The sequence below is a fragment of the Mandrillus leucophaeus genome, unplaced genomic scaffold, assembly GCF_000951045.1.
Source record: "Mandrillus leucophaeus isolate KB7577 unplaced genomic scaffold, Mleu.le_1.0 Scaffold77, whole genome shotgun sequence".
In the NCBI taxonomy this organism is placed as follows: Eukaryota; Metazoa; Chordata; class Mammalia; order Primates; family Cercopithecidae; genus Mandrillus; species Mandrillus leucophaeus.
In genome coordinates this window covers 4337100-4364602 of record NW_012108363.1, presented here as the reverse complement: position 1 = coordinate 4364602, position 27503 = coordinate 4337100, and the positions used below count along the sequence as shown (strand labels likewise).

Sequence of the window (27503 nt, the reverse complement as noted above, 5' to 3'; positions counted from 1 at the left end):
CTTTCAACAGCAATAAGTAAATTTGTGATATTACATGTTTCATTTTAATCTTTCAAAGTAATACTTAGCTCTATTTAAAAATTAATCTTCTCAAATACTTAAAAAAACCCTTATAAAAAGCGCAAGCAACTATGTGCTATGTACAATATGACTAAAAATACATAACCTATACATGGGGAAAAGAAGACCTAAAAAAAACCCACTGAACAATGGTTATATGTGGAAAAAGTCACCATGAATCACTTTTGAGAATTCCATTTTTTAAAAAAATGAGTATGCACGAATTTTGTAAGTTAGTAAGACTGGCCGGTTCCTACCTACACTTTAATTCTTTTATAATACTTACCTATTAAGGCTGTGGTAAACCGATTCATAGACAGAGGTTCTAAATACATTGGTCCCTCATAGGCAAACTCCAGTTCACTCCGAACATAGTCCCTAAATAAGAAAATTGATAAGAATGTGTATATGAAATACATTCCAAGCAGAATCACAATATGCTTATAAAAGTATATTATGTTACTGATACCCCTTTTCCAAGTCTAAGGAAAAATTTAGGTATGAAGAATTATATATAAACGGCCTTCATCTGTTTTCTGTGCATTAGAAACAGACATAACTTATTGAAATGGAATGTTACCATGCAGAGAAAGCTGCCAAAGTTCCACATTATGAAATTTTCTTTCTTCTCATGACCTTATTAAATACTTTATGCCCAGTAAAAACCCAATTGAGAGGTGATCTCTCTCAACTCTACTACACTAACCAATGATATCTAGTGATATGACACTAAATATCTCCTTTTCTGGCTATCTTCCACCACCAACATCCCACCCTCATCTTATTTCCCTCAGAGTTTTGGCCCCAATTATATTTTATTAGTCCCACCTAGAACCACAAACTAGTTAGAAAACTGGGGGATAGCAGTATAATCCTTAAAAATTATCAACTCTATATGAAATCTAAGATGATAATTATAATATTTAATTAGGCTACATATTTACTTTGAAGCAAATTTTAGATCAAACAAAATATTCCTTTTAAAATTCAACTCAATTAACCTGTGACTACTGAGAAATAGTAAGCTTTAAGTAATAACCAAAGAGCCTTTACACATTCAGAAAACAAGCGGGAAGCACAACCAGGGAGAATTTAATTTATTATCAGTAAGTTAAATGGTACTACTGGAAGACAGTTTGTCTAAAGTATTTTTGGCATCAAAGAAGGGAAGTTTGTGTAAAAACATTCTTCCCTCTTTTTTCAACTTTTAATGTTTTATTCATTGTATTTAAAAGAGAACATTTCAAGTATTTCCAAACAAACTCATATGGCTATATTTACTTTTTCCATGAAATGACTTCCCATTAGGCAATCAAGTGGAATTCCTTTAGCACTGCATAGCCAAACAAGGAAAGACCCTTACACAATCAGCCAGAAGGGTATTCCCAAAAAAGAATCAAAACTTAAAACTAAAATTTTAAAAAGAATTAAAACAGTCTCTGAGATTATAAAAATGTATGACTAAGTTACATGAGTGATCTAGCAATTCTCCTTTATCGCTCTTAGATGACAGTTTCTAACACATAATGTATTAATTGTCTCTTTCTACTGAAAGAGAAAGCCAAATTCTCAAGAATTATTTTAATGCAGTGGTTGTCAACCAAGGGGCAATTTTGCCCCTGAGGGGATATTCTACGTCTGGAAACATTTTTGGTTGTCACAATGGGGGAGAGGTATTACTAGCACTTAGTGGGTAAAGGCCAAAGATGCTGCTAAATATTCCTCAGTGAAAAGGCTAGCCCCTAGAACAAAACATTACCCAGTCCAAAATGTCAACTGTGCAATATTAAGTAACCTTGTTTTCATGTAGAAAGGCACAAATACAAATAACACATAAATATCTGATTACTATAGGTAACCATCAATGGAATTATATAGTTAGAATAGAAAACTAAAAAATTAAAAGAATTATGAAATTAGAATAAAATGCATATATAAACACTATTAATACAAAGTATTTTAAAATGCTATTTGAAAAACAAATTTATACCTAAAAGAGATTTTAACTCTGAGTGTCAGTACTAGCCAGACCTTTAAAGCCCAATAATTTCTTTTTGGTCAGAGCATCTCTCTCTCCAATGGATATAGTTTAAACAGGGGCCAGGAAAATCCATAGAGACAAAACACAGATTGGTAGTTGCCAGGGGCTGGGGAGAAGGGGAGAAGGGGAGATGAGAGTAATTGCTTAATGAGTACTGAGTCTTGTTTGGGGGTGACGAAAATGTTTTAGAATTAGATAAAGGTGACAGCTGCACAACATTATGAATGTACTGTATGCCACTGAACTGCTCACTTTAAAATGATTAAATTTATGTTATACGAATTTTAGAAAAGGGAGATAAATCAGCTCCAAGTGCACTATCCCCAAGGAGAAAGCCACAAAGGCCCCAGAAGGGCCTCAGTCCCAAGTATCTCTGTGTGAGGGACAAGAAAAGAGAAGACTTGAGGTCCCTACCATGTTTTCTTTCCACTGTTTGGTTTTGTCACATATTATTAATATTTTATAATAAAGCTCAGCAAACTAAACATCACGCTAGCATTTCTGATTGCTGAGACATCTGTTAACTGTTCTGCATTATTTCATAGCCTACGTTAGTTTATCCTCTTTTTAAAAACTTCTTTATCTTTCTTTAGTTTCTTACCTTAAATTCTAATTTCACACAACAAAATTTCTAGGGATAACTAACATTCTCTGTTTCTTTTTAACTCAAAAAGAAATTACTGAATACATAAGTGCTGGTACTCTGCTAGACTCTGCTAATACTGCACAGTCCATACTAGCATGCAACTTACAAACAGGGAGGGGAGATAAATACTTAGTCCTATAATTATTTAATTATGATGATAATCAGTGCTGTAAGAAAAATACAGAATGCTGTGAGGATTTTAGTCTTTTTCATTGATACATAAAAAGATTTTAAGTTCACAGCACATTTAAAAATTACATATTTTATTCTCTATTTCTAGGTTCTAACTTTTTCAATAAACTAATAATATTTCTATGTGCCTTTTACTTTTTTATTTTAAATACTACTTATTTTACCTCTCCTATTTCATATGGTTATTATAAAAGTTTTTAATGTAACTATTTCCTTTTCTTTTATCCAACCCTATATTTCATTCCTTTGTTTTTTAAGCCTTCTCTCAACTTTCTAATCCTTTCCATTATTTTCTTTTTAATTCTTTTTACTTTCTCTATACTCATTACTTTGCGATTTGCTGTGATTATAGGACACTAAGGGAGGTCTGCATTCCAGAAGAATAAATAATCAACCTTTAGGCCACAATGACAGCCCTGATGTTAAGCAGTTTCCTCCCACTTGCTCTTACTTTGTCCTTCTCTAGGATCCTAGGATTAGCTCTCCAATACTGTACTGCCCCCCACATTCCTGTTCAACTTGAGTCTTTGTATCATTCATCATAGCCTCAAAATTAATATCGTCCCTAGGCCCCTTAGAACCTTTCCCCTTTGCTCAATTCCTCTCTTTCAATACAGTCCTCCAAAATCCTCCATTTGCCTGACGCATCAAAAAGCCCCACCTCAGTAAAAACAGCCAGGCCTAGAAAGCCTGCAGACTCTCTCTTCAGGCCAGCTCAGCTTAGCATGCCAGAGTCAAGGCAATGGTTTTGGTGACAGCTAAACTACCTAGTATGCCACACAACCACTACGGATCTGTCACTTCTAAAAGGAGGATCTGGGCATCCCATCCCAAACTGTAGAGAAGAACTGAAATAAGAATCAGTGTTAACAAAAATCTCTACATCTAACTTATGCACAACTTCCAGGTATCTCATGCTGGCATTGAGAATTCTTGGTGACTCAGTCCCAACAGGGATGGTCATTCACAACATAAGAAAAACAAGACAGTAAGCCTAAATACGAAAGATCCAAAGTGGGAATTATCCAAAACTCCATGAGTCATTTTAGGTGAAAAATTAGTTCAAGGCAAGAGTCATAAAATTCTAACTTTTAACAACATCTTATGATTCTCTTAAAACTCAAGTGAGCTATTCAAGAGAAGCATTACAATTTTTCATTTCAGAAGGCTTAAATGGTAGAATGTTTTAAGATCTTCAGAAACAAGAATTCCTGCCAATCTACTTATAACAGAATAAAATATTTTCCTTCCTAAATGTTTTTTCATTTGTGGAAGGCTGATAATCACTCCAACACAGTAACAAACTAAAAAAATCTCTGAAAAATCTACTTCCCTAGTCCTGTATAATAGCCTCCTCTCCTTTAACTCAAATTGGGGCCACAAGGAATGTACAAGATCTATGAAAAGGGCCTCCAGGCACGGTAGCTCAAGCCTGCAATTCCAGCACTTTGGGAGGCCGAGGCAGGCGGCTCACTCAAGCCCAGAAGTTCGAGAGCAGCCTGGACAACATGGCGAAACTCTGTCTCTACAAAAAAAAAGCAAAACTTAGCTGGGCGTGGTGGTGCCCATAGTCCCAGCTACTTGGGAGGCTGAGGTGGGACAATTGCGTGGGCCTGGTGGGGGCAAGCGCTGCAGTGAGCTAAGACTGCACAACTGCACTCCAGCCTGGGTCAGAGTGAGACACTGTCTCAAAAAAAAAAAAAAGAAAGAAAGAAAAAGAAAAGGGTCTCAGAGCTTGCCATTAGAAAAATTCTTGCTTATATAGAGAAGTATACATGTTACAAAAAAATAAATGGGTACCAACCACAAAACCTAGTAGCTTACCACTTCAGCTAATTAAAGACCTTTTCACAACAGTCTATTCAGCAATCTGACTCACACACTGGACAACCTAGGAACAACTTGTACATTCTGGCTATTTACTTAAAGCTTTCAAACAACGTTAATTCCAAAGAAACCTAATCTGTTTTCACATAAAACAAAGGTGTGCCAAGTTATCTTTTGCAATATGGGCAACAAGCACCACTTGATACAAGAAATCTCAGATGTTCAAATACCTGTACTTCCTTATATGCCTACTAAACACACATACACGCACACAAACATACCTACTATATCCTCAGCACTGCGCTAGCAGTTGAATAATTCATTTACCCAGAGTTTATTTAAACTGTTGACACCCTTTCTTTAGCTTCTTTCTAGCCTCCAAGATATTTAGTGCCTGCATCTGATAACGTTCAAAAGAAGAAAACATGTTAAACAGCGAAACTGGTCACTTTTATTCCTGTCAAAATTGAGTTTAGAATATAAATGGTAATACTCATTTTAACATTCCAAGCTACTTGGGAGGCTGAGGCAGGAGAATCACTTGAGCCCTGGAGGTGGAGGTTGCAGTAAGCCAAGATTGCGCCATTGCACTCCAGCCTGGGCAACAGAGCAAGACTCGTCTCAAAACAAAAACAAAAACAAGTTGGGCGTGGTAGCTCATGCCTGTAATCCCAGCACTTCGGGAGGCCAAGGTGGGCGGATCACCCGAGGTCAGGAGTTAAAGAACAGCCTGGCCAACATGCTGAAACTCATCTCTACTAAAAATACAAAAAATTAGCCAGGTGTGGTCGCGGGCACCTGTAATGCCAGCTACTTGGGAGGCTAAGGCAGGAGAATCACTTGAACCCGGGAGGTGGAGGTAGCAGTCAGCCGAGATCACATCATTGCATTCCAGCCTGGGCAACAAGAGCAAAACTCTGTCTCAAAAAACAAACAAAAAACAATTTACCTAGTTTTTTTTTTTTTTTTTTTTTTTTTTTGAGACAGTCTAACACTGTCACCTGGGCTGGAGTGCAATGGCATGATCTCAGCTCACTGCAACCTCTGCCTCCCAGGTTCAAGTGATTCTCCTGCCTCAGCCTCCTGAGTAGCTGGGACTACAGGTGCCTGCCACGACGCTCGGCTAATTTTTTGTAATTTTAGTAGAGACCGGGTTTCACTATGTTGGCCAGGCTGGTCTCGAACGCCTGACCTTGTGATCCACCCGCCTTAGCCTCCCAAAGTGCTGGGATTACAGGCGTGTGCCACCGTGCCTGGCCTATCTATAGTAGTTTTTAACTGAGGACAGTTTTGTTCCTCAGAGGCAGCATGTGACAATGTCTAGGGACACTTTTTGGTTGTCATATTTGCTGGGAAGAGGGTGTCACTGGGATCTAGTGGGTAGAGAGTGTTGTCAACAACCTATAATGCACAGGACAGCCTCCATAGCAATGCACACCCTGCCCAGAATTCTGATATCCCTGAGAAACAGCAGCCCCGATCTACAATTTTAAATTATGCAAGTCATCATAAAATGGAGAGCTAATTATCCATATTTTACGCCTAAGCCACTCTTGGGGAAGTTTTTACATTTGAAACCATACTTACACACCCAAGAGCCAGAATAAAAACAGTATTACTTTCTTCTTTTGAAAGCCAGTTCTACTGGGCTCTTAATTCAAGTCGTAGACACACAAATCCAACATGTTGGTTCATAAATCTAACAATAAAACAAAGGAATTTAAGAATACTAGGCCGGGCATGATGGCTCATGCCTGTAATCCCAGCACTTTGGGAGGCCAAGGTGGGCGGATCACGAGGTCAGGAGACAGAGACCATCCTGGTTAACACACTGAAACTCCGTCTCCACTAAAAAAATATATATAAAAAATTAGCCAGGCGTGGTGGCAGGCACCTGTAGTCCCAGCTACTTGGGAGGCTGAGGCAGGAGAATGGTGTGAACCCAGGAGGCAGAGCTTGCAGTGAGCCGTGAGCCGTGATTGTGCCACTGCACTCCAGCCTGGGTGACAGAGCAAGACTCCTTCTAAAAAAAAAAAAAAGAATACTGGAGTTTAGAAAAAACATCCATCTGTAGATGTGACCCCACACCCTCACAGGAATGACCACACTCTCACAGGAGTGGTAATATCAGTGTATGGTTTTTCTTTTTTTCCCCCTTAGTTCTGGATAGTCTCAATTTTTCTATTGGGATTAGTACTAGAAAAATACATTCACTACATCCCTCAAAATGCAAGGCAGAGTTCAGTAATTTTAAAAAATTTAAACTGACATTTAGTTTAGTAAGTTAGTTAATAAGTTCAATTAGAATATTAATATTAAATATTCATATGACATTGACTGAGCCGATGAATCTTCTGACATTTAATTCTTCCAAACTGCAAGCTATATCCATTCTATAGACATATTCTAAACAAGTTTTTAGTCATTTCCAGATAATCAGCCTCATTATGTAAATACACATGTAAGGAAAAACAGAAACCCAACTTTTCAAAAGTTTATGAAATTTGAAAATTTCAAGAAAATTAATATTTGCAACTGTCTTTCTCTATAAGCTAGTTTTTAAATTTGTTTTTCTTGTTTCCAATGAGGCTGGATATAGCCAGTTTTTTAAGTACCAAATTAATTGTTAAAATTATTATAAGTGCTGATTCTCCTTCTCAGGAGCATAATAAACTATGCCTTGATATAAGTAGACTGCAGTGAATGGAAGAATATATTTGCAAATCATAGATCTGATAAGGGACTTGTATATATTTGCAAATCGTAGATCTGATAAGGGACTTGTATATATTTGCAAATCATAGATCTGATAAGGGACCTGCATATATTTGCAAATCATAGATCTGATAAGGGACTTGTATATATTTGCAAATCATAGACTGATAAGGGACTTGTATCTAGAATATATAAAGAATTCCTACAACTTAGTAAGAAAAAGACAACCCAATTAAATACTGAACAAAGGATGTGAATAAACATTTTTCCAATATTTACACATGGTCAATGAACACATGTAAAGATGTTCAACTTCATTAGCCATCAGGGAAATGCAAATCTAAAGCACACTGAAATATCTCTTCACACTCACTGTAATGGCTCCACTAAAAAGGACAACAAAAGGTGCTGGCAAGAATGTAGAGAAATTGGAAGCCTCATACACCGCTGGTAGAAATGTGAAACACTGCAGCCATTTTAACAGTCCGGCAGTTTCTCAAAAGGTTAAATATAGGCACCACACGATTCAGCGATTCCGCCCCGAGGTATTTGTACAAGGAAAACAAAAACATTTATCTACACAAAAACCTGTACATGAATGGTCGTAACATTATTCACAATAGCTAAAACATAGAAACAATTCAAGTGTCCATCAATGGATAATTGGATGTATAAACAAAATGTGGCATATATCTGTACAACGGAATATTGACAGAAAAAGAAAATAAGTACCAACACATGCTACAACATGGATGAACCTTGAAGACATGCTAAGTGAAATTCAGTGCATATAAAATATCCAGAACAGGTCAATAAAAAAAGACAGACAATAGACTGACAGTTGCCAAGGGCTGGGGGCAGGGAAGGTGGTGGGAAATAGACAATGACTGCTAATGGATATGACATTTCTTTCTGGGGTGATGAAGATCTAAAATCAATTTTGATGATGTTTTGCACAACTCTGTGAATGTACTACAAACCACTGAGCTGTATACATATGTATTTTCTGAAACAGGGTCTTGTTCTGTCACCAGGCTGGAGTGCAGTGACACAATTCCAGCTCACTGTAGCCTCAACTTCCCAGGCTCAATCGATCCTCCACCTCAGCCTCCCAAGTAGCTGGGACTAAAAGTGCGTGCCACCACACCCAGCTAATTTTTTGTACAGAAGGGGTTTCACCATGTTGTCCAAACTGGTCTCCAACTTTTGAGCTCAAGCAATCCGCCTGCCTTGGCCTTCCAAACTGCTGGGATTACAGGTGTGAGCCACCATGCAAGGCCCTTGAGTTATATACTTTAATCAGGTATGTGAATATCTAAATAAAGTTGTTATTTAAAAAAAAAAAAACCTGGGGCCAGGCACAATGACTCATACCTGTAATCCCAAAGCTTTGGGAGGCTGAGGCAGGAGGATATGTGAGGGCAGGAGTTCAAGACCAGCCTGGGCAACATAGCAAGAACCCTATCTCTACAAAAAAAAATTTTTTTAATTAGCTAGGCATGGTGGCATACACCTGTAGTCCCAGCTATTCAAGAGGCTGCAGTGGGAGAAGTGCTTGAGTTCAAGGCTACAGTGAACAATGACTGCACCACTCCACTATGACCTTGGTGACACAGTGAGAACCATCTCAAAAAAAAAAAAAAAAAAAAGATACTTGCTTATGAAGCTCCACAGAAATCTGAACCATTATTTTTTTAAAACTAAAACCTTCAACCTCATGTCTTACAAATGTTACATGTTCAAACCTTGGTATTTATTAACTGATACATTATGAATAATTCAAGGATAGCACATCTTTGCTAGCCTTTTGTGAGATACTATCATATAGTATAAATTACACTAAGAGGAAAATACTAAAATATGCCATATCTTGAAATTCATTCAATACCAAAACAAACTCCCTACGATGGCATTGTCTACAAAAGGGTTATCCAATCTTTCCGTTTCCCTGGGCCTAACTGGAAGAAGAACAACTGTCTTGGGCCACACATAAAACACACGATGATAGTTGATGAGCAAAAAAAAAAAAAAAAAAAAAAAAAAAGGCAAAAAAAATCTCATAATGTTTTAAGGAAGTTCACGAATTTGTGTTGGGCTGCATTCAAAGCCATCCTGGGCCACATGCAGCCCAGGAGTTGGACAAGCTTAGTCTACAATTTCAAAGAAGTAACTTGCTGAGGTAACATATTTACTAGGTAAGGAAACATTTTGTATCAAGTCTGATTCTAAAATTTATTTTCCTTTCCACTAACCATGCTGCCTACCGAAGTGGAATGAACTAGATTGTGAAAACATGGATTCAAGTTAAAGTCTGGGATTGTCCCTTCCTAGCTGGTTGCCTACTTCCTTTTTTTCATCTGTAAATCCCAAAGGAACATAAAAAAAAATCAAAATGAAATAAGAATAGGAAGTATTTTTGCCTACTATAAAGTTTTATTAAAATTTAATAAAATCCCATTATTGAGGCTGGACACAATGGTTCATGCCTGTAATCCCAGCACTTTGGAAGGCCAAGGTGGGAAGATCATGAGGTCAGGAGTTCGAGACCAGCCTGGCCAACATAGTGAAACCCCATCTCTACTAAAAATACAAAAAATTAGCTGGGCGTGGTGGCACATGCCTGTAGTCCCAGCTACTCAAGAGGCTGAGGCAGGAAAAACACTTGAACCTGGGAGGCAGAGGTTGTAGTGAGCCCAGATAAAATAAAAATAAAAATAAATAAAATAAAATTCCATTATTTAAATTAAGCTTTAATTTCCTAGTAATGAAAATAAACTTGAAACATTAGAAACAGTCATTTTCATAAACTGAAACTAAAAAGCTAAAAAAGCCACAAGGATGGTCAGGAAAAATCCTTTCTTTACCTCTGAAACTCCCATCTTGTAAAAAGATGGGAAAATGTCTCCATCCTCAGCCTGAGCTGAGACTCACAGGTATCGGGGTAAGGTCACATGAACAAACTGTGTGAAGTGTGGGGGATGGTGGTACTAGGATGAGAAACGCATCATGTCTGTGTCAGTATTGGTGCTTGGACTCCTAGTTTGACTCTATGGAGAGGGATGCTACAGGACAAGGTCTAAGTTATTTTCATGAAGGAGTCTAAGACACAGTGACATACTTGTGTGACGCAAAATGGGGAATCTCACTGTCTCTATTCTTGAAGGGAACACAGCTTGATTTAAACATTGTGAGGATTGCAAGAAATGCAACACTACTCTGCCAGCTCCAGATTTTGCAACTTTGACATCAGAGGACCTACCCTGGGCAGAATGGTGGCAGAAGTTCAAGAGTAAGACACCATCCTCCAGGCACCATTTTGAGCAGAGAAAAATCAACCAGATAGGAATAAAGGAGGAAAATGCAAGAAGAGTAAGCTTCTGGAAAACACCCTGTGACTTTGAGAAATAATTAGACAAAACATTAAAGAGAATTGGAGGTCCTGTTTCAACAAGAGGGGCAAAAAACCCAGTCATTTTAGTTATTCTCATCCTTTCATATCCACAGAAGTGGTAAGAATTGAACAATGTTTTAAAAACTGTAAGTACCAGAGTATTAACACATCTATCTCTGGGTGGTATAATTTCAGACGATTATTAAATGCCTTTACATTTTCTGTATTTTCCAAAAATTGTCTATAGTGAGCGCCTAATTTTATAATCAGAAAAAGTTAATGTTTTTAAAAACTCAACAATGTAATTCTAATTACTGTAAAAATGCTACTTCTAAGATTAAATTTCAACTACCCCAAAGTCTGTTTCAGACTCTTATTATGGCTTATACTATATGCAAGGTGGCCACTCCTCTTAGAATTGGGAATATATTTTAATATGGTAAATACCTTTCTATCAAAAATTATAAAATTTAAGTTTCAAAAGAAATTATACCTCCAAAATATACTCCAACCCACTACTTTACAGTGTCACTTTTGGTCCACCTATATTTTAACATTCTGTTCCAAAGTAGGAAGCTCATATTCATTGGCAGACCCAAGTCTTAAAATTTAGATCTAGCAGACTTAGGTACACAGACAATATGGCTAAAGAGACAGAAGTTTAGCTATACAATCAACCTCACAAGATAATGTATATCAATCATTCATTCCACATGGCTGCATCTTATGCTGATTCTTATACATCATAAATTGATTTCCTAAAGTAATGAAGTGTGTAATTGTTAAAATGCTCCTACAGCCTACCTTTAGAAATTCTTTTATCAGGCAATACAGGAAAGTTAAAGGATATCCTCCCAAGTAGCTGGGATTACAGGCGACCGCCACCACGCCCGGCTAATTTTTGTATTTTTAGTAGAGATGAGGTTTCACCATGTTGGCCAGGCTGGTCCCGAACTCCTGACCTCAGGTGATCCACCCGCCTCCCAAAGTGCTGGGATTACAGGCATGAGCCACCGCGCCCAGCCAGTTCAAGGATATCTTTATAAACATAACCTTAAAACTTGTTTCATGTTAAGCTTGTTTTTAAAAGCAGAAACAAAATGTCAGCGTAAACCAGCTATTAATCCTGTTTAAGATCTAGAAAATGAGCATTAAACCAGTTTTGGACCTAGCAAAGCCTTAGCTTTACTTAATAGTGTTTATGAAAAGTATTTTATTGGCAAAAGAAAACTTTAAATTCGGTCATACATTTCAAAAATGGGGTCATATTCTTACCTGGAAATTTGATGTCCAGCATAGAGGAGCAGAGCAGTCAAAAAATATAGATAAAGCTGAACCAGATGCTGCCTGGGCAATGTTAGCAGCACCACACTTAAGATATAACCTGTAGCAGAAAGACAGATAAATAAAATATAATTTTAATTTAGTTTCCCAATTAATTACAATAAAAGAAAGAGCTTGAGATAAATAATCTTCCAAACAGGTTTCAGTACTTTCTGAGGTTTCTGATTATACTTACCAAAGTAAGTTTAGTATAGTGACACCACTATGGATTTTTTGTTGTTGAAAATATATTGTATTTTTCACTTCTTTTGTAGATTTCTCTACCTAATAATCAAATACATCACACAAATGTGTAACACAACTCCTTTCATCATCTACCTTTCCTTGATGTCAACTTATTTGTTTTATGCCAATTCTCTCTTTCTTTCTAGTCCCAGAGGAAAAACTGGGTGTCTTAATGTCTCTTTCCAAGGCTGCCCCTACCATGTGACTCAAGACCTTAATTCTCCAACCCCTGAAAACCCTCTATCTCCTGTACTTTCAGTTGTTCCCCCTTACATCACTCCTTACCTTTGTTTCAAAAAAATATGCAGGGCTTTTACCCATCTTGAGAAAAAAAAAATAAACTTCTTTTCATAGCGATTTTTTTCCTATGAGCTATTTTTCTCATTCCACTGTCAAATGTTTGAAAAGATCTATATCCAATGCCTCTATTTTCTAAGCATCTATTTTTCACTTTACCATCTACAATCCCTTTACAAACCCCCTTAACTCCTTTGCTCTAAAGAAAGTTGGAAGTCAACAATTGCCTACTTGTCACATCTAAGACATCCTGCTTATTTTTGATCCCCAATATCCAGGCAACTACCATCAAAACGTTGTTACTCTCTGGCTCTGTGATATGGACTTCCTCTTACCCTCTAACTTCTCCCCTTCATTTATTTTCACCGTTTCCAATAAACACTGGAAATCTGGTTCCTAAACAACTGTTTTCCTCTATATACAAAGTACCTAGTGCAAACAACATACTGTAACTTCAAATATCAGCATCTCTTCTAGAAATGTTATCAGCAGTTACTGACAACTTACTATACGTGCAAAAACATATCCTCATTTCTTAGTCTAAGTAGACATCCCATCTCATGACACCTGAGATATATTCCACTTAAATCTTCTCATATTCAACAAGCACAAACTGTGTTCCCCACCTCCTCCTTCAACAAAATAACTCAAAATGACTCAAAATCTGAGTCATCTTTTCTTTCTTATCAAGTCCTGCTGAGCCTTCCTTGATAAATTCCTCTCATGTGTTACCCTTCCATTACAATCTCTATGTCCCATATCCTAATCTGTTATGCAATGCACAGTATACTACCATCCTTCTTTCAGTCTCTGTTTTCATATACCCTATACTTCAAGCTTGTCCAATCCGCAGCCCATGGGCTGCATGTGGCCCAGGATGGCTTTGAATATAGCTCAACACAAATTCATGAACTTTCTCAAAATATTATGGGTTTTTTTGTTTTTTTGTGTTTTTTTTTTGCAATTTTAAGCTCATCAGCTATCATTAGTGTTAGCATATTTTATGTGTGGCCCAAGACAATTCTTTTTCTAATGTGGTCTGGGAAGCCAAAAGATTGGACACCCCTGATACACTTAATTACCAGGGTAATAATCCTAACATCATCACTTTTACCTGACAATTCTCCTGCTCTCAAAGTTATGAACCTGACATTCTAGGTCTTACACAATCTGGATCTAGTCTACTTTTCTATAACCATCTTCCACTTAATTTACAAATCTTTATTAAGGCACAGGTACTCCTACTTATCCCCTATTGCCTCTCTCATGCTGAATCAATCATGCCAAAAGCTAAGGAAACATGAGCATGCTTGGGACTAAAGAGATAGAACTGAGGATTTCCTACATGTACTAACTGCAAGGACAATCCATCAAAAGCCAGAGGTAAGTATTTTTATTTGCTCTTTATTTCTTACAATAATTTCTCCAATTTTGTTAACCCCTATCTCAAATGACTTTAGAGGTATTTTAAAGGATATATATTATAGTTACTAAGCATTTCCATTGATTGTAGCTGAAGGATTTTCTAACATCTATTACATGAAACTTCTTAAACTCTATTTTAACAAAACTGTCATTTTCCTTTCCAGAATGGTCTTGTCTTTTCTTTCTCCTACATATCTCATATAAAATCAGTTGCCAAATCTTCTAGATCAAACATATTCATTTCATCCATTCCTTCAATTATCCAGTCATTCAATCAACATTATTATGTGTAAAATATAAGACCCACTCACATTCCTAGACATGGAAGATCCAAAATTAATATGAATAATAATCTAGTGAAAAGGTAAGCATGGAAAAAAGTAATTATTAGACAAAATTGATGCTATAATAAATGAACATTAGAAGGGCTATGGTTAAGTGATTAAGCTTGAATTAGATCTCAAAAGGTGAGTGGTTCTTTACCAGGCTAAGAACAAAGGGAAACATTCTAGGAAAAGAGAACAGCAAACACGAAAACTATAAAAGCATAATTTTCAGGGGACAGTAAATTCTGTAGGTTAGACTAGAATTTGATGTTAACAGAAAGACTGGGAGACGATGCTGAAAGAACTGAGAGCTAAAGCCTCAATAAAAAGCCTAAATACAATAATCAAGAGTTTAGACATAGCTAACGGTTCTCAAATTCTTCAATACCTATTTAGGTGAGGTAAGAGAACAGAAACCAAAACAACAAAAGCACCATTGCTCACCTATACCCCATTTTCATATTCCAGTGGAAAAATAAGTCTGTGATAACAAAATATTTGTGTAAGAAAACTTTGAGAGATGATGAATACTAACTATAAGAGCAGTACGAATGAACCATCTGAACTACAGTGTATATATAATCTAACAATTTAAAAAACACAAGCCAAAAATACTACTGACACAAATATGGATCACAACTTATTCTACAGCATTAACCAAACAATCCATAACAAACTAAGTTTATAATGACAAAGCCGTTAGTTTTAAAATTATACACAGTAATTTGTAATTAAAAAGCAAGACTAGTAGTATTTAATAATGATGACCTAGACCAGGTACAGTGGTGCACATCTATAATCCCAGCTACTCAGGAGGCTGGGGTGGGAGGATCACTTGAGCCCAGGAATTCAAGGTTATAGTGAGGTATGACTGCACCACTGCATGCCAGTCTGGGTGACAGAGCATGACCCTGTCTCTATAAAAAATAAGGGTTGGATGTGTTGGCTCACATCTGTAATCCTAGCACTTCGGGAGGCCAAAGCTGGAGGATCACTTGAGCTTAGGAGTTTGAGACCAGCCTGGGTAACACGGCAAACTCCTGTCTCTACAAAAAAATACAAAAAATTAGCCAGGTGCGGTGGCACACGCCTATGGTCCCACCTACTCAGAAGGCTGAGGTGGGAGGATCACATGAGCCCAGAAGGTTGATGCTGCAGTGAGCTGAGATCACACCACTGCACTCCAATCTGGGTGACAGTGAGACCCCATTTCTAAATAAATAAACAAATAAAAGAAATGATGACCTATGGGAACAGACTGTGAGAACAGAAAAAAATAAAAAATAAATAAAAATGATGACCTGCTTAAAACAACACTGATGAATCTAATAATTTCTGCTATTTAAACATTATGGTAGTTGTAGGGTAAACACACCTGATAGCAGTAACTTAAGCATACACTGAGACTGACCCTGTAGGGAAAATGCACCTAAATGTGTGGTCCAAGCTAGCGAATCCAGGAGTGGCCAATCCAGAGATTCCTTCCTTGTCTATGAGGAACATCCGTGCCTCTGGTCCATCCTGTGGAACACTGGCCATATAGGGGATTGGGCTCTGAGTTTTGGGTTGAATGAAGGTTGTCAGGTGGAGGCTGTTAGGGAAAAGGTGCTAAGTGAAAATGCTATATACACTACATGCCTTTTTCAAGAGGTTGCAGTTCTTCTGTTCAGCCCACTGCCACTGGATTCTCTTCCCTATGTGTAAGCCTGCAAAAAAAAAAAACCCATGTCTGTTTTGCTGGCTCTGGGTGTCTTCTTCAGTTTCTTTAACCTGGTGTCATCCCCAGTGGAGTCCACAGGGGTTCAGCACAACAGCAGGACTGGAGGGAAGATGAGAGCCTGGATTATAACAGTGGCTTTGGGTATGGAGCTGCCAGTCAGCTATGAGATACATATTTAAATAGGTCTTAGTGGTTATCTACGGGTGAGTGGCTGAGAACAAGGAAGTGAAGATCTGATGTTTCTAGCTTGGGTAATCAAGAAGACAGCTTTGCTATTAAGACAGGAAAACACAGGAGGAGGAAGACTTTTGAGGTGAGAAAAAGGCGATGAGTTCAGTGACTGACAAGCTGAAATGTCCATAGGCTATTTAGGTGGAAATGTCTAACAAGTAATTCAAAATTCATTCATTCAGGGCTGGGCATAGTGGCTAATATCTGTAATCCTAGCACTCTGGGAGGCTGAGGCAGGAGGATCACTTTAGACCAGGAGTTGGAGACCAGTCTGGGTAATGAGACCTTGGTATATGCCTGTAGTACTAGCTACTCCAGCAGCTAAGGGTTACTTGAGCCCAGGAGTCTGAGACTGCAGTGAGCCATGATCACACCACTGCACTCCAACCTGGGCAAGAGTGAGACCCTGTCACGTACATACATACATACATATACATAAAATTCAATCATTACTGGGCACCAGCTAGGTGCTGGGAATACTGAGATAATAACCCCCTTCTTACCTTAAAGGAGCCCACAATCTATTAACAGTTGGGAAAATAGGTAAGCATATGGACCCTCAGAATGCAGCATAGTAATTGCTATGGTAGAGATGTGAACTGGTTCCATGGAATCAGAGAGGAAGAACATCAACTCCAGACTACAGTGGTCAAAAAGTAGTGAAGTGGAGACAGAGATTTGCAGCCCAAACTACATAAGGTCACCCAAACAACAAAAGATTGAAATTAAACACAGATTGTGGGCAATATCAACACTTGAGAAGTCTAAAGTAAACAAATCAAAAGAATCAGAAGCAATGGTCAGAGAATTAGGAGAAGAATCAGGAAAAAAACCAACACCACTTTCAAGAAAGAGGAAGTAGTAAACAGATCTGTAAACACAGAGAAGTCTGTAGAATGAGGACATAAACAAGGCTTGAATTTTACATTTTAAGTCACTAATGATTTTAGTGATGGTAGTTCCAATAGGATTTTTACATCCATTTCTTCCTTTCTAATTTCTACCTTGCCAGTTCTGGCTCTCATTACCTCTTGCCTAAAATCCTAACTGGTCTTCTTACCTCCAGTTTCTCCCCTCCCCAATCCATCATCCTATAACACGCTGCCTAATCAATCTTAAAATGCAGCTCACCTGCTCTAAAATCCCCACTGACCCACCCCGACCTATAGAATTAAGCACAATCTCTACAATATGTATTCAGGACTCTTCACAAAAGTCCTATTCTACCTTACCAATATTACTTCTATTACTCTTTTCATATCCTACACTCCAAAAAACAGTGGACAGTCACTTCTCTTTCAGCAGAACCCACCCTGGAAAGCTTCTAAGTTTGAAGACACAATTACATTCCATTAAATACAAACTTTATTGCTCCCTACCTTAATTTTTAAGCTCCTTAATTACAAACAATTAGAAGATATAGAAGGAAAAACTTCCACTTACAATAGCAATAAAAAAGATAAAATACCTAGAAACAATAGATGTCTAAGACATATATGAAAAATCTTTAAAACACTCCAGAAGTACTCAAAAGAAATCTTAAACATAGTAAGGCTTTCTATGTTCTTGCATAGAAAAGACTTAGAATCCTTAAGCTATCTCTTCACCCTAACGTAAAAATTTAAAATAATGCAGCCAGGTGCAGTGCCACACAGCTTTAGTCACAGCTACTGAGGAGGCTGCGGCAAGAAGATCACTTGAGCCCAGGAGTTCCAGGCCAGCCTGGGCAACACAGCAAGAGCCCATCCTCCCCACCTGCCCCCAAAATCAGTAATAATGCAATCTCAATAAAAAAAATCAAATGGGTTGCTTTGTTTTTGGAATGAGACCTAGACAATTCACATAGAAAACTAACCGTAAAAAAAAAGCTCAGAGGAGGAACTGAAGGGACTAACCCTAACAGACAGTAAAATATAATCTAAACCCTCAACAAACAAGACAGCATGTTAATGGTTCACTAACAGGCAGGCAGACTAAAGGAAGAGAAGTTCAAAAATGAAACAAAATATAGGAGAATTCAGTATATAATAAGAAAAAAATGGACTAAACAAATAGGTGAAGACTACTGTGTGGTTATCTAGAAAAAATAAAATTATACCTATAACACACTACTCATACAGATAAATGAAGCAAAGATTGAAATGTAAAAATAAAACCACAAAAATAGTAAGATAAAACACAACAGAACTCGTTATAAACTCAAGAATAAAGAAGGCTTTTCTAACTGACTCAAAATACTAAAGTTTAACGAAAAAATGATAAATTCAGTCACAAAAAACCTTCTAAATGTCAAAAAAATAAACAAAATCACTGAGTTGAAACTGGAAAAACTATTTTCAACTTATAACAAAGGATTAATTTCCCTAATGTATACCAAATTCCCACAAATTGGTAAAAAAAAAAAAAAACCTCACAGAAAAGTGGGCAGGGGATATACACTGACAACTCTCAGAAGAGAAAATACAGGCTTTTCTTAAATATGTGTATGTTCAATTCATTCATAATAGAAATGCAAACTAAAACCACATTGAGTTTAAAAAATCAATTTTTCCACCTACTGGAGTAGCCAAAATATGTGTGGTAACAGGCTGTTTTGATAAGAATATAGGATTGTAGGCACTCTCAACCACCGTTTTTGGAGGTACAAAATAGTAAAACTCTATGGAAAGTACTATCTGTCAACACTACAAATATATATAAGTTAACCCTTGAACAACATAGGTTGGAACTGTGAGGGTTCACTTAAACGTAGATTTTTTTCAATCAAACTCTTATGGAAAATACAGTATTTGCAACATGCAAAACCCACATATACAGAGGGCCAAGCTTCTGCATACATAGTTTTACCAGGTCAATCGAGGGACCTGAGTATGCGCAGATTTTGGTATACGTGGGCATCCTGGAACCAATCTCCAGCATATACTGAGGGACCACTGTACTCTTTAACCCAGCAACTTCACTTCTAATAACTTAGCCCCAGGTTATATTTGTACATGTTGAAATTAAAGTTATACAAAGTTATTTAGCACAACACTGTACAAAATAGCAGAAGGCAGGCTATCTAAAATGTCCACCAATGGAGTAATTAGTTCAATAAATTATGGTATATCCATATGAGGATACTATGCCAATGTAAAACCCAATTGGGAAGAGGAGAAATGAGGCCTCAACATTTACTCAGAGTCTTTAAGATCCGGCAGACTGTCATAAGAAAAGAGCACAAGATTCTATTTCATAAATATCTAAAAGCAGTAGTTATGGCTCCACATACACCACAAACAAACAAAAACCACGATTCAAAACCATGTATACCATGCTAACATCTGTATAAAAAGGGGGGAAACATATATTTTTTATATTTACTTATATATACATGAAAATATCTCTAGAATTATACAGAAGGAAATAAAAGCTACGCAGCGTTCAGAGTGAGAAATCAAAGAATGAGTAACAGAGATGGAAGGGAGATACTTTTCATTAAATACTTTTTATGCTTTTTGATTTCTGAATATAAATACATTATCTATTTTATTAAGGTGAAATTTGATTTGTATTTGAGGGTGAAATTCTGTAAACAGCAGCATTATATAAACACTATGTAATATTTTGACAAAGGTAACGCCAACCAAAAAATTGTTTAAGCTGAAAATATCTGTTCATGCAACCACTGAGCTTACTCTACTTTGGCATGGAGTAAGTGTATTTAAGATGGCTCAACTGAGTTTCCAAAATTATAAACCAGATTATGAACTTCAATTGTACTAGTACACATTCAATTTCTAAAATTAATATTTCTGGTTATCAAGCAGCTGTTTTTATAATAAATAGTTCAACCTATTCAGAAATAATATATAAGCACATTTTTAAAACCACAGTATGTATGACTTTGCTGATTAAGCTAAAAACCTAAGCCAAGAACCCGATTGTTCTACAACTGACCGGAATTACTTTCCATAAATTGGCTACCATACAAAGCCTTTCATAAAAGGCTGAGAATTATAGTGTTTTGCAACATAAAGTAAGTTTCTCATTTCAGAGACTTTCCCAAGGTAGTGCCATCCACAAAAGATGAGTTTACTGAACTGAAATGTTTTGTTTCTAGTGCACCGTCTTTTCTACTACATCATATTTCTTTCCACAACAGCTTATCTCTTAAGGATGTAAGGGCAACATTCTCAGGGCTGTTTTAGAACCCACAAAGTCCTTTTATAGATAAAAATAAATCTCAGAGAGCCGGGCGCGGTGGCTCACACCTGTAATCCCAGTGACGAGGCGGGTGGATCACGAGGTCAGGAGATCAAGACCATCCTGGCTAACACGGTGAAACCCCGTCTCTCTTAAAAATACAAAAAATTAGCCAGGCGTGGCGGCGGGCGCCTATAGTCCCAGCTACTTGGGAGGCTGAGGCAGGAGAATGGCGTGAACCCGGGAGCTGGAGTTTGCAGTGAACCGAAATCGCATCACTGCACTCCAGCCTAGGCGACACAGCGAGACTCCATCTCAAAAATGAATAAATAAATAAATAATAAATCTCAGAGAGACAAGACAACTCTTCATGACTTTATAAAAGATATATGTTGTGATGGGCAACTCTAATAATAAAATATTAGCAAAACCACTATAGTACCATTCAAACTATGTCTGGAACTCTGCAATCACAACATTAATAAAATACATTGCTATACACATTACAGATAAACCAAAACTTAACTTAAAAAGGAAGGATCATGACTTTTATTCTACATAAATTTTATCTGTTTCATGCTTGTATTTCTTGACTTTAATTTCTTTAATCTCTCATAATTATTTTTACCACTAACCCCACAGGGTATCAATGATAGTTCCATTTTTCTTGAAACGGGATTCAAGCAAAAAAAAAAAAAAAAAAAAAATACAGTTCCAGAAGGATTTTTTTTATGGAACAAAATATTATAGTATCATTTCCCACATTTCATTTAACTGAACACTGAATTACTACCAAACTCCAAAACAAGGACAAACTAGAAGGGTCCAAATGTCTCTAAAAGTATTTCTTATTGTTTATATTTCATCATATTAAAATCTAAAATGTTTTCTTCTGTCTTCCAGTATCCAGTAAAATAAATCCAATACTGCCTACTTTCTTGTAGCCTTAATAATTCATGTGCAACGGTAAGATAAAACTATCAACAAGATTCATAAGCACTCATCAATAACTATATCACTATCATCTTAATGAAAATGAACTTCATTTTACCCAAATCCAAAAATATATTAAGACATAAATCAGAATGCTCACTATAAGATCAGAAAACGTGATGTAGACACTTACCTACATAATGCATATTAAGAGCCAAATACTTATACTGGAAAAGAGGGTTATTACTAAGGCTACTTCTTTGGATCTGCTGGAAAAAGGAGCTGACATCCCATCTGTACAGGACATCCAACAGCATGATGCTTGGCACCCTCAGGGCCACATTTAACACTGCCTCCAGTTTCTCCTTTGCAGCCATGTTTTCTTTTTTTCTCTTTTTTTTTTCTTGGAGAAGACCTAAAATTCAGAAGACACAACATATAAAAATAAAAAGTCAACACAAATAGCTGTTAGATATCCTTTTATGAATCTAATAGGTTGTCACATACTGTACAAAACTATGTGAGAATGCATAATACTACTTCTCAGCCACATCTACTATTTTTAGATAGTCATGAAATAACCTCTGTATTGTGTTTTCACATTGACCCATTCAGTTCTGCCCAATCTTGTAATTCTGATTAAATGTACTGGCCTCAAAACTAATTTTTCAAAAGGCCACTAACTCCAAGTCTAGGAACAAAACACTCTGTAAGACTACTGTAACTTGTATACAATTAACTTGAAAAATTCACTCACTTCAATAAAACTCCGATTTATGTAGCTCGTAAAAGGGTGAATTTTGAATATTTACTCTATGAAAAAACCTAAGAAACTCAATAAAAACTTGATGACTGCACGTTTAGTTTGCAGCATCTTGTACTCTATGCTCTTCCTTATTCACCTGCAATCAAAATTGAAGTGATAAATTTACAATCCAGAGAACTCATGATGTAGATACAGGTAGAGGAAACATTATTTACAGTATCATTTCCTTGAATCTTTAAAGTTAAATATGGTCTAAAATTCCCATAATCTGCCTTTAAAGTATTCATCAAAATCTTCCCTTGATATATGGATAACCAGGCACATGGAAGAAGCCAGGCATTGAGTCTGCAGCCCCTGTCTCTGCATACACCTTGATAAGTAGTGAGAGGGGGGAAAAAAAAGGAGGAAATGAAAGGCAGTTATCAGGACAATTTACTATTTAAAGGGACAATTCAATGCCATACTGCTTATTATGGTAGAGCTTCAAATTAATCCAAAAAAATACAAAATAGGGCAGACAAGGCGGGGCACAGTGGCTCACGCCTGTAATCCCAGCACTTTGGGAAGCTGAAGCAGGCAGATCACGAGGTCAGGAGTTCGAGACCAGCCTGGTCAATACGGTGAAACCCTGTCTCTACTAAAAATACAAAAATTAGCCAGGGATGGTGGCGCACACCTGTAGTCCCAGCTACTCAGGAGGCTGGGGTAGAAGAGTTGCTTGAACCCGGGATGCAGAGGTTGCAGTGAGCAGAGATCATGATACTGCACTCCAGCCCAGGCAACTGAGCTAGACTCCGTCTCAAAAAAAAAAAAAAAAAAAAGGGCAAACAAAAGTAGGTAAAGAATAATTTAAAGAGTAAAGATAATTCTGGATTGTTGGCTCTGACAATATCCTTTTAAGAATTTTGCTGAGAAAGCTAAACACATTTCCAGCTTTGGCAGTAATTTCAGACATTACAGGACAAATGAAAACATTTATTTCTGCAGAAAATTATAGTGACAGATTGCTATGCTATGGTTAAATATTTGTCAGTATTTCCATCTTACCCTCCAATTTTCATAACTTCCTAGTTCAGATAGTTAAAAAGCTTAAGGCAACCTAACTTGGCACACTATTAATAAAAGCTTTTCAATAATCATGTCAACCATTCCCATAACCCAAATATTTTATATATATAGCTACCAATAATATAGACTTAACATTTTTATAGATAAGTACTGCAATTCTGATTATTTCACATGAACAAGATCATTTTCATAATTTTCCTACGTAAGAAAAAATATTATTGTGAAAATCAAAACTAAAAATCATGTCCTAAGGGGGAAAAATGCACTGAAAAATAAAATCTCTAATCTTTAACATTTATTGCAAACCACACCACTGAGGAATCTAAATTTCTCAAAGCCCATGATATGATTATTATTTTTTAATCCCAGGAAAAAATACACCAAAATATTCACAGAAATTGTTGGTAAAGAGTTTAATGCATTTTAATGTGTATAAGCCATCTAGATAACTTCAGGAATCACATTGGAAATACTTACTTTAGTGAGCAAACTGATAACCCAACACCCTCTTGGGAATTTATTTCAAAGTAACATGAATAGATTTTCTCACAAACCACCACCCACCATGTGAAAATCACCACGTACTGAGATGACAGTATTACTGACAGTCTTTATACTGCAATCGAAAAGTAACTATTTTTCTATATTCTGGAATCCAATATACACCATTACCTCTGTTTTTATAAGTAACAAGGGGGGAGGAGCTATTACTGATTTAACACTCGTAGCCCATATTTATTTCATTTGATTTGGAACCTTTCTCTTTTTTCAATGCTTTGCTATTTTAAAATGTGCCCATTTTCACCATTTATTGTGGCTCCTAAACAGGTAAGAAGAAAATTTAAACAAATAACTAATCCTGCTTTAGAAATCAAGGTCTGCTGGGAAAAAAACCTCTCTAATCCGTACAGAGGATCATCTCTATTACAAAAGTCCATTAGCAGAATGGTACATGTTCCCTCTTTCTTTCCACCCACCACTCCTGCCTAACAAATATAGTAAGAAACAGAAAACAGGACATATTTCTATTTCCATAAAGAGAAAATACTGGGTTCTGAAAGCTGTCAATAAAGAATAATATCCAAGATCCCCAACTCTACTACATAGTCAACTCGAGACTGAAATGTTTTTAACAAGGACTTTGGATGGAATTAAGTATGTCCATTTAATAATGAATCTATTGCTTACTAAATGTTTCGTTTATTTCTATACGTGAATGTTATTTTAGCAAGTCAGTGGCAAGCTGGTCATGTATAAGGGCACTGAAGAAACAAATTTAATACATGGAAAATCAAAGAAAAAAATTCCAAAACCTTATCACTTTGAAACTTTGTAAAAGTGTGCATGATAGTTACCATCACAAATAGGTACTTTACACACTTTAGCACCACACACTAAACCAACATCAAAACAAAACTGTAAAATATTCGTCTTCTTTGCAAGTACTTGCAATTACTCATATCACTGTATCATACAAACACGAAGTAAAATGGAGCCTTCTCTCCTGATCTGGAGAATACCTTTATAATGTTACCCAATTTATTTTTTTCCAGATTTACTGTCAGACAGGACTAATCAGCACATTCTAAAGTACAGGGGAGCTCAATATTCTCTTAAAAACAAAATAATACCAAATAATCCTAGAAAATACGCAGGAGAGCTAAAAACAGAAAAAACCGAAAGATTTAACACACCCAAAGCCAAATATATAAACTTCCTATACTGTTTTATCTTCCATGCAAGATTTTAAAATATCCTCCTTGAACTTTGAAAGGAAAGTAATACTTCAACATGATGTCTCCGCAGGTAACATAAACTAAATGTGACTCAAACTTAAAGATGTTTTACACAGTAAAACCGCCAAAACCAAAAAAAAAAAAAAAAAAAAAAAAGCATTTCTTTCCAAAAACCACAAGAGAGGTTCAACAAATGCTAACCAAAAAGGGAACCTCAATGACTTCATTAAATGACTTTCTCAGGCTTCGAAGCAGCAATCGGTACTTATGAAAACAGTAATGTCTTGTAGAAGTATAATGTTGTACGATTTACCATTCAAATTTTGGGGTTAGAAAACACAGGAGGCTTCACTCCACACTTTCCTGAAAATATGGGATTTTAGTTTTGAATACGAAGACAACATACAAATCGTCCTGAATAAGAAAAATGTAGGTTTTTAAAGTCACAGCTAATCTCTGAAGAACTGTCAAATAAGAGAAATGAAAAATGAGTTTTATTTCTCTTATTTGACACAGTTCTTCAAAAAAAACAAAAACAAAAAAACTCACACCTCCGAAACTCTTTTTTTAAAAAGACAAAGAAAAAACAAGAATGACACGTGACCCAACTTAAAACTATTCAGTACAATACTTCTACACCTTCCCCCAAAACATAAAAACAAAAATCATCATTCACCATTATCTCCTTTCTTTCTCCCAACCAGTTAAAAAAAAATTCTACCATCAACTAAAACTGATCTTAAGAAAAGCAAATTTTCGGGCTGTCCATCTGTTAGGATGGTAGGCCTCATTGAAAACGTTAAGAGCACAGAGCTAGAGCCTAAAATTCTAAGTAAAAGCCCAGAACTGAGATATCAGGAAACAGAACGCATTTCTTACATAAGCAATGGCACATGTTTTAAATATAGCTGGTCCTCCCCACTCCCACTCGTTGCTAGCTAACTTTGTATGTACCTGATCTCCACATAAACTACTAGCAATTCTGTGGTTTCTAATCATCTACAAAACCGCAAAGACACGGAGTCCATTCTGAATACAAAGGCCATCTTTCAACTTAAGGAACAGAGAGAGGAAATAAAACTGCTACCTCTGCCATTGGGCGCTCAGCCTGGGTCACGACTGCAGCACCGACAGCTCATTCTTTTGGGCATGATTCAAGATTCAGTAAAACTGCACACTTCGTATTTTAAAAAATAAAAAGACACACAGCCCTCTCCTCCCCTTTCAGACTAGTTTCCTGTTTACTGCAGACTGCGACGCAAAGCCATCCATTAATCTTTGATGCCTGCTCACTGCACAGGCCCCTTCCTCTCTCCCCGCACCTCCTCCCACCACGCCTGCTGATCTCAGATGCGTTTGAACTACAGTAACCCCAGCTCGCGGCAAGCAGGCAGCGCAGCAGCAGCAGCAGCAACCCGGCCGCCGCCGCGGGGCTAAGAGATTACGTTCAGCAAAAACTCTGCCAGGAAAGAGGCTCGGGAGCTCTCCTCCTATCTCGCCAACGGTGCTGACTGTGTCGCGCCATGCCACGTACCAAAAGGCTCGCGAAGAAAAACGCGGGCGAAGTTCAGCATCCCCGAACAGAAAGCGAACTCATTCCAGAAGGGGGGTTTAACGGGTCTGAGGGTCCTTGGGTAGGGAAAGCAGAACTGGAGGGAGAGGACAGAAGGGATGGCAGCGAGAGAGGAAACCACGGGGACAAAAAAGAAGGGATGAGCAGCCCTCTTACTATAAAAAGGGACTGATGGACGGCATGCAGAGCAATGGGTTCCCCTTCGAAGAATGGACTGGCAGGCCCTTCCGCACCCCCAAACAACCTCGCACCACCTGAAAGCGGGGAGCTTGAGTTTGGGGCTGCGTAGATCAAAGAAGGGTAAGACGAAGAGAAAGAGGGAGGGGAGGCTGGAAGCAAAGTGAACAAAGAGGCAAAGTTGGAAATGGAAACGAGAAAGGGAGCTGGAAAGGGGCCGCTCTGGAAGGCTCTTGAAAAAGGCCTAGAAATGGGATGCTGGGGAAGCAAAGGGGGAGAGCCCCGAGGAAGGGCATCTCAGGAATGTAAGGGACCTCTCCAGCCCTGGAAAGAGGAAGGGATGGGAGGGCGGGGAGGCGGCGGCCGAGGCCCAGGAGCTGGAGCAGAGGGGGCTTCGCACGGGGCCCGGGAGGGGAGACCAGGGTCCGAGGAAGGCGAGGACGGCGAAAGAGGCTGGAGGATGGGAGGGAAGGGTGCTACAGGTGAAGAGGGGATGTGGACTCCTCCGAGGCTAGGGAGAAGAGGGAGGTGAAGCGAGATAAAAAGAAAGGAGCGAACAGGGAGAAGAGGAAGGAGCCCGCGACGCGATGGGGGAGGGGAGGGAGGCCGTGGGAAGCGGCCGGGG

The 27503-nt window shown here is 37.6% G+C and overlaps 1 protein-coding gene across 6 annotated transcripts in view; it reads right to left on the bottom strand.

Annotated features, from left to right (window-relative positions):
- Nucleotides 1-27503, bottom strand: part of RNF145 (ring finger protein 145) — a 52003-nt gene that overhangs the window by 23566 nt on the left and 934 nt on the right. For 2 of the 6 annotated variants that reach the window (XM_011966686.1, XM_011966685.1), the window contains exons 1-4: nucleotides 26083-26152; nucleotides 21752-21973; nucleotides 12148-12256; nucleotides 347-438 (exon numbers count right to left, since the gene is read on the bottom strand). In XM_011966686.1, the coding sequence (XP_011822076.1) occupies nucleotides 347-438; nucleotides 12148-12256; nucleotides 21752-21973; nucleotides 26083-26095 (436 nt within the window). In that variant the 5' untranslated portion in view covers nucleotides 26096-26152. Of the gene's footprint in view, nucleotides 1-346; nucleotides 439-12147; nucleotides 12257-21751; nucleotides 21974-22370; nucleotides 22384-25804; nucleotides 25977-26082; nucleotides 26153-26212; nucleotides 26568-27503 lie in introns of those variants that run through there. The other 4 variants (XM_011966690.1, XM_011966687.1, XM_011966689.1 and 1 more) reach the window with 4 other exon arrangements.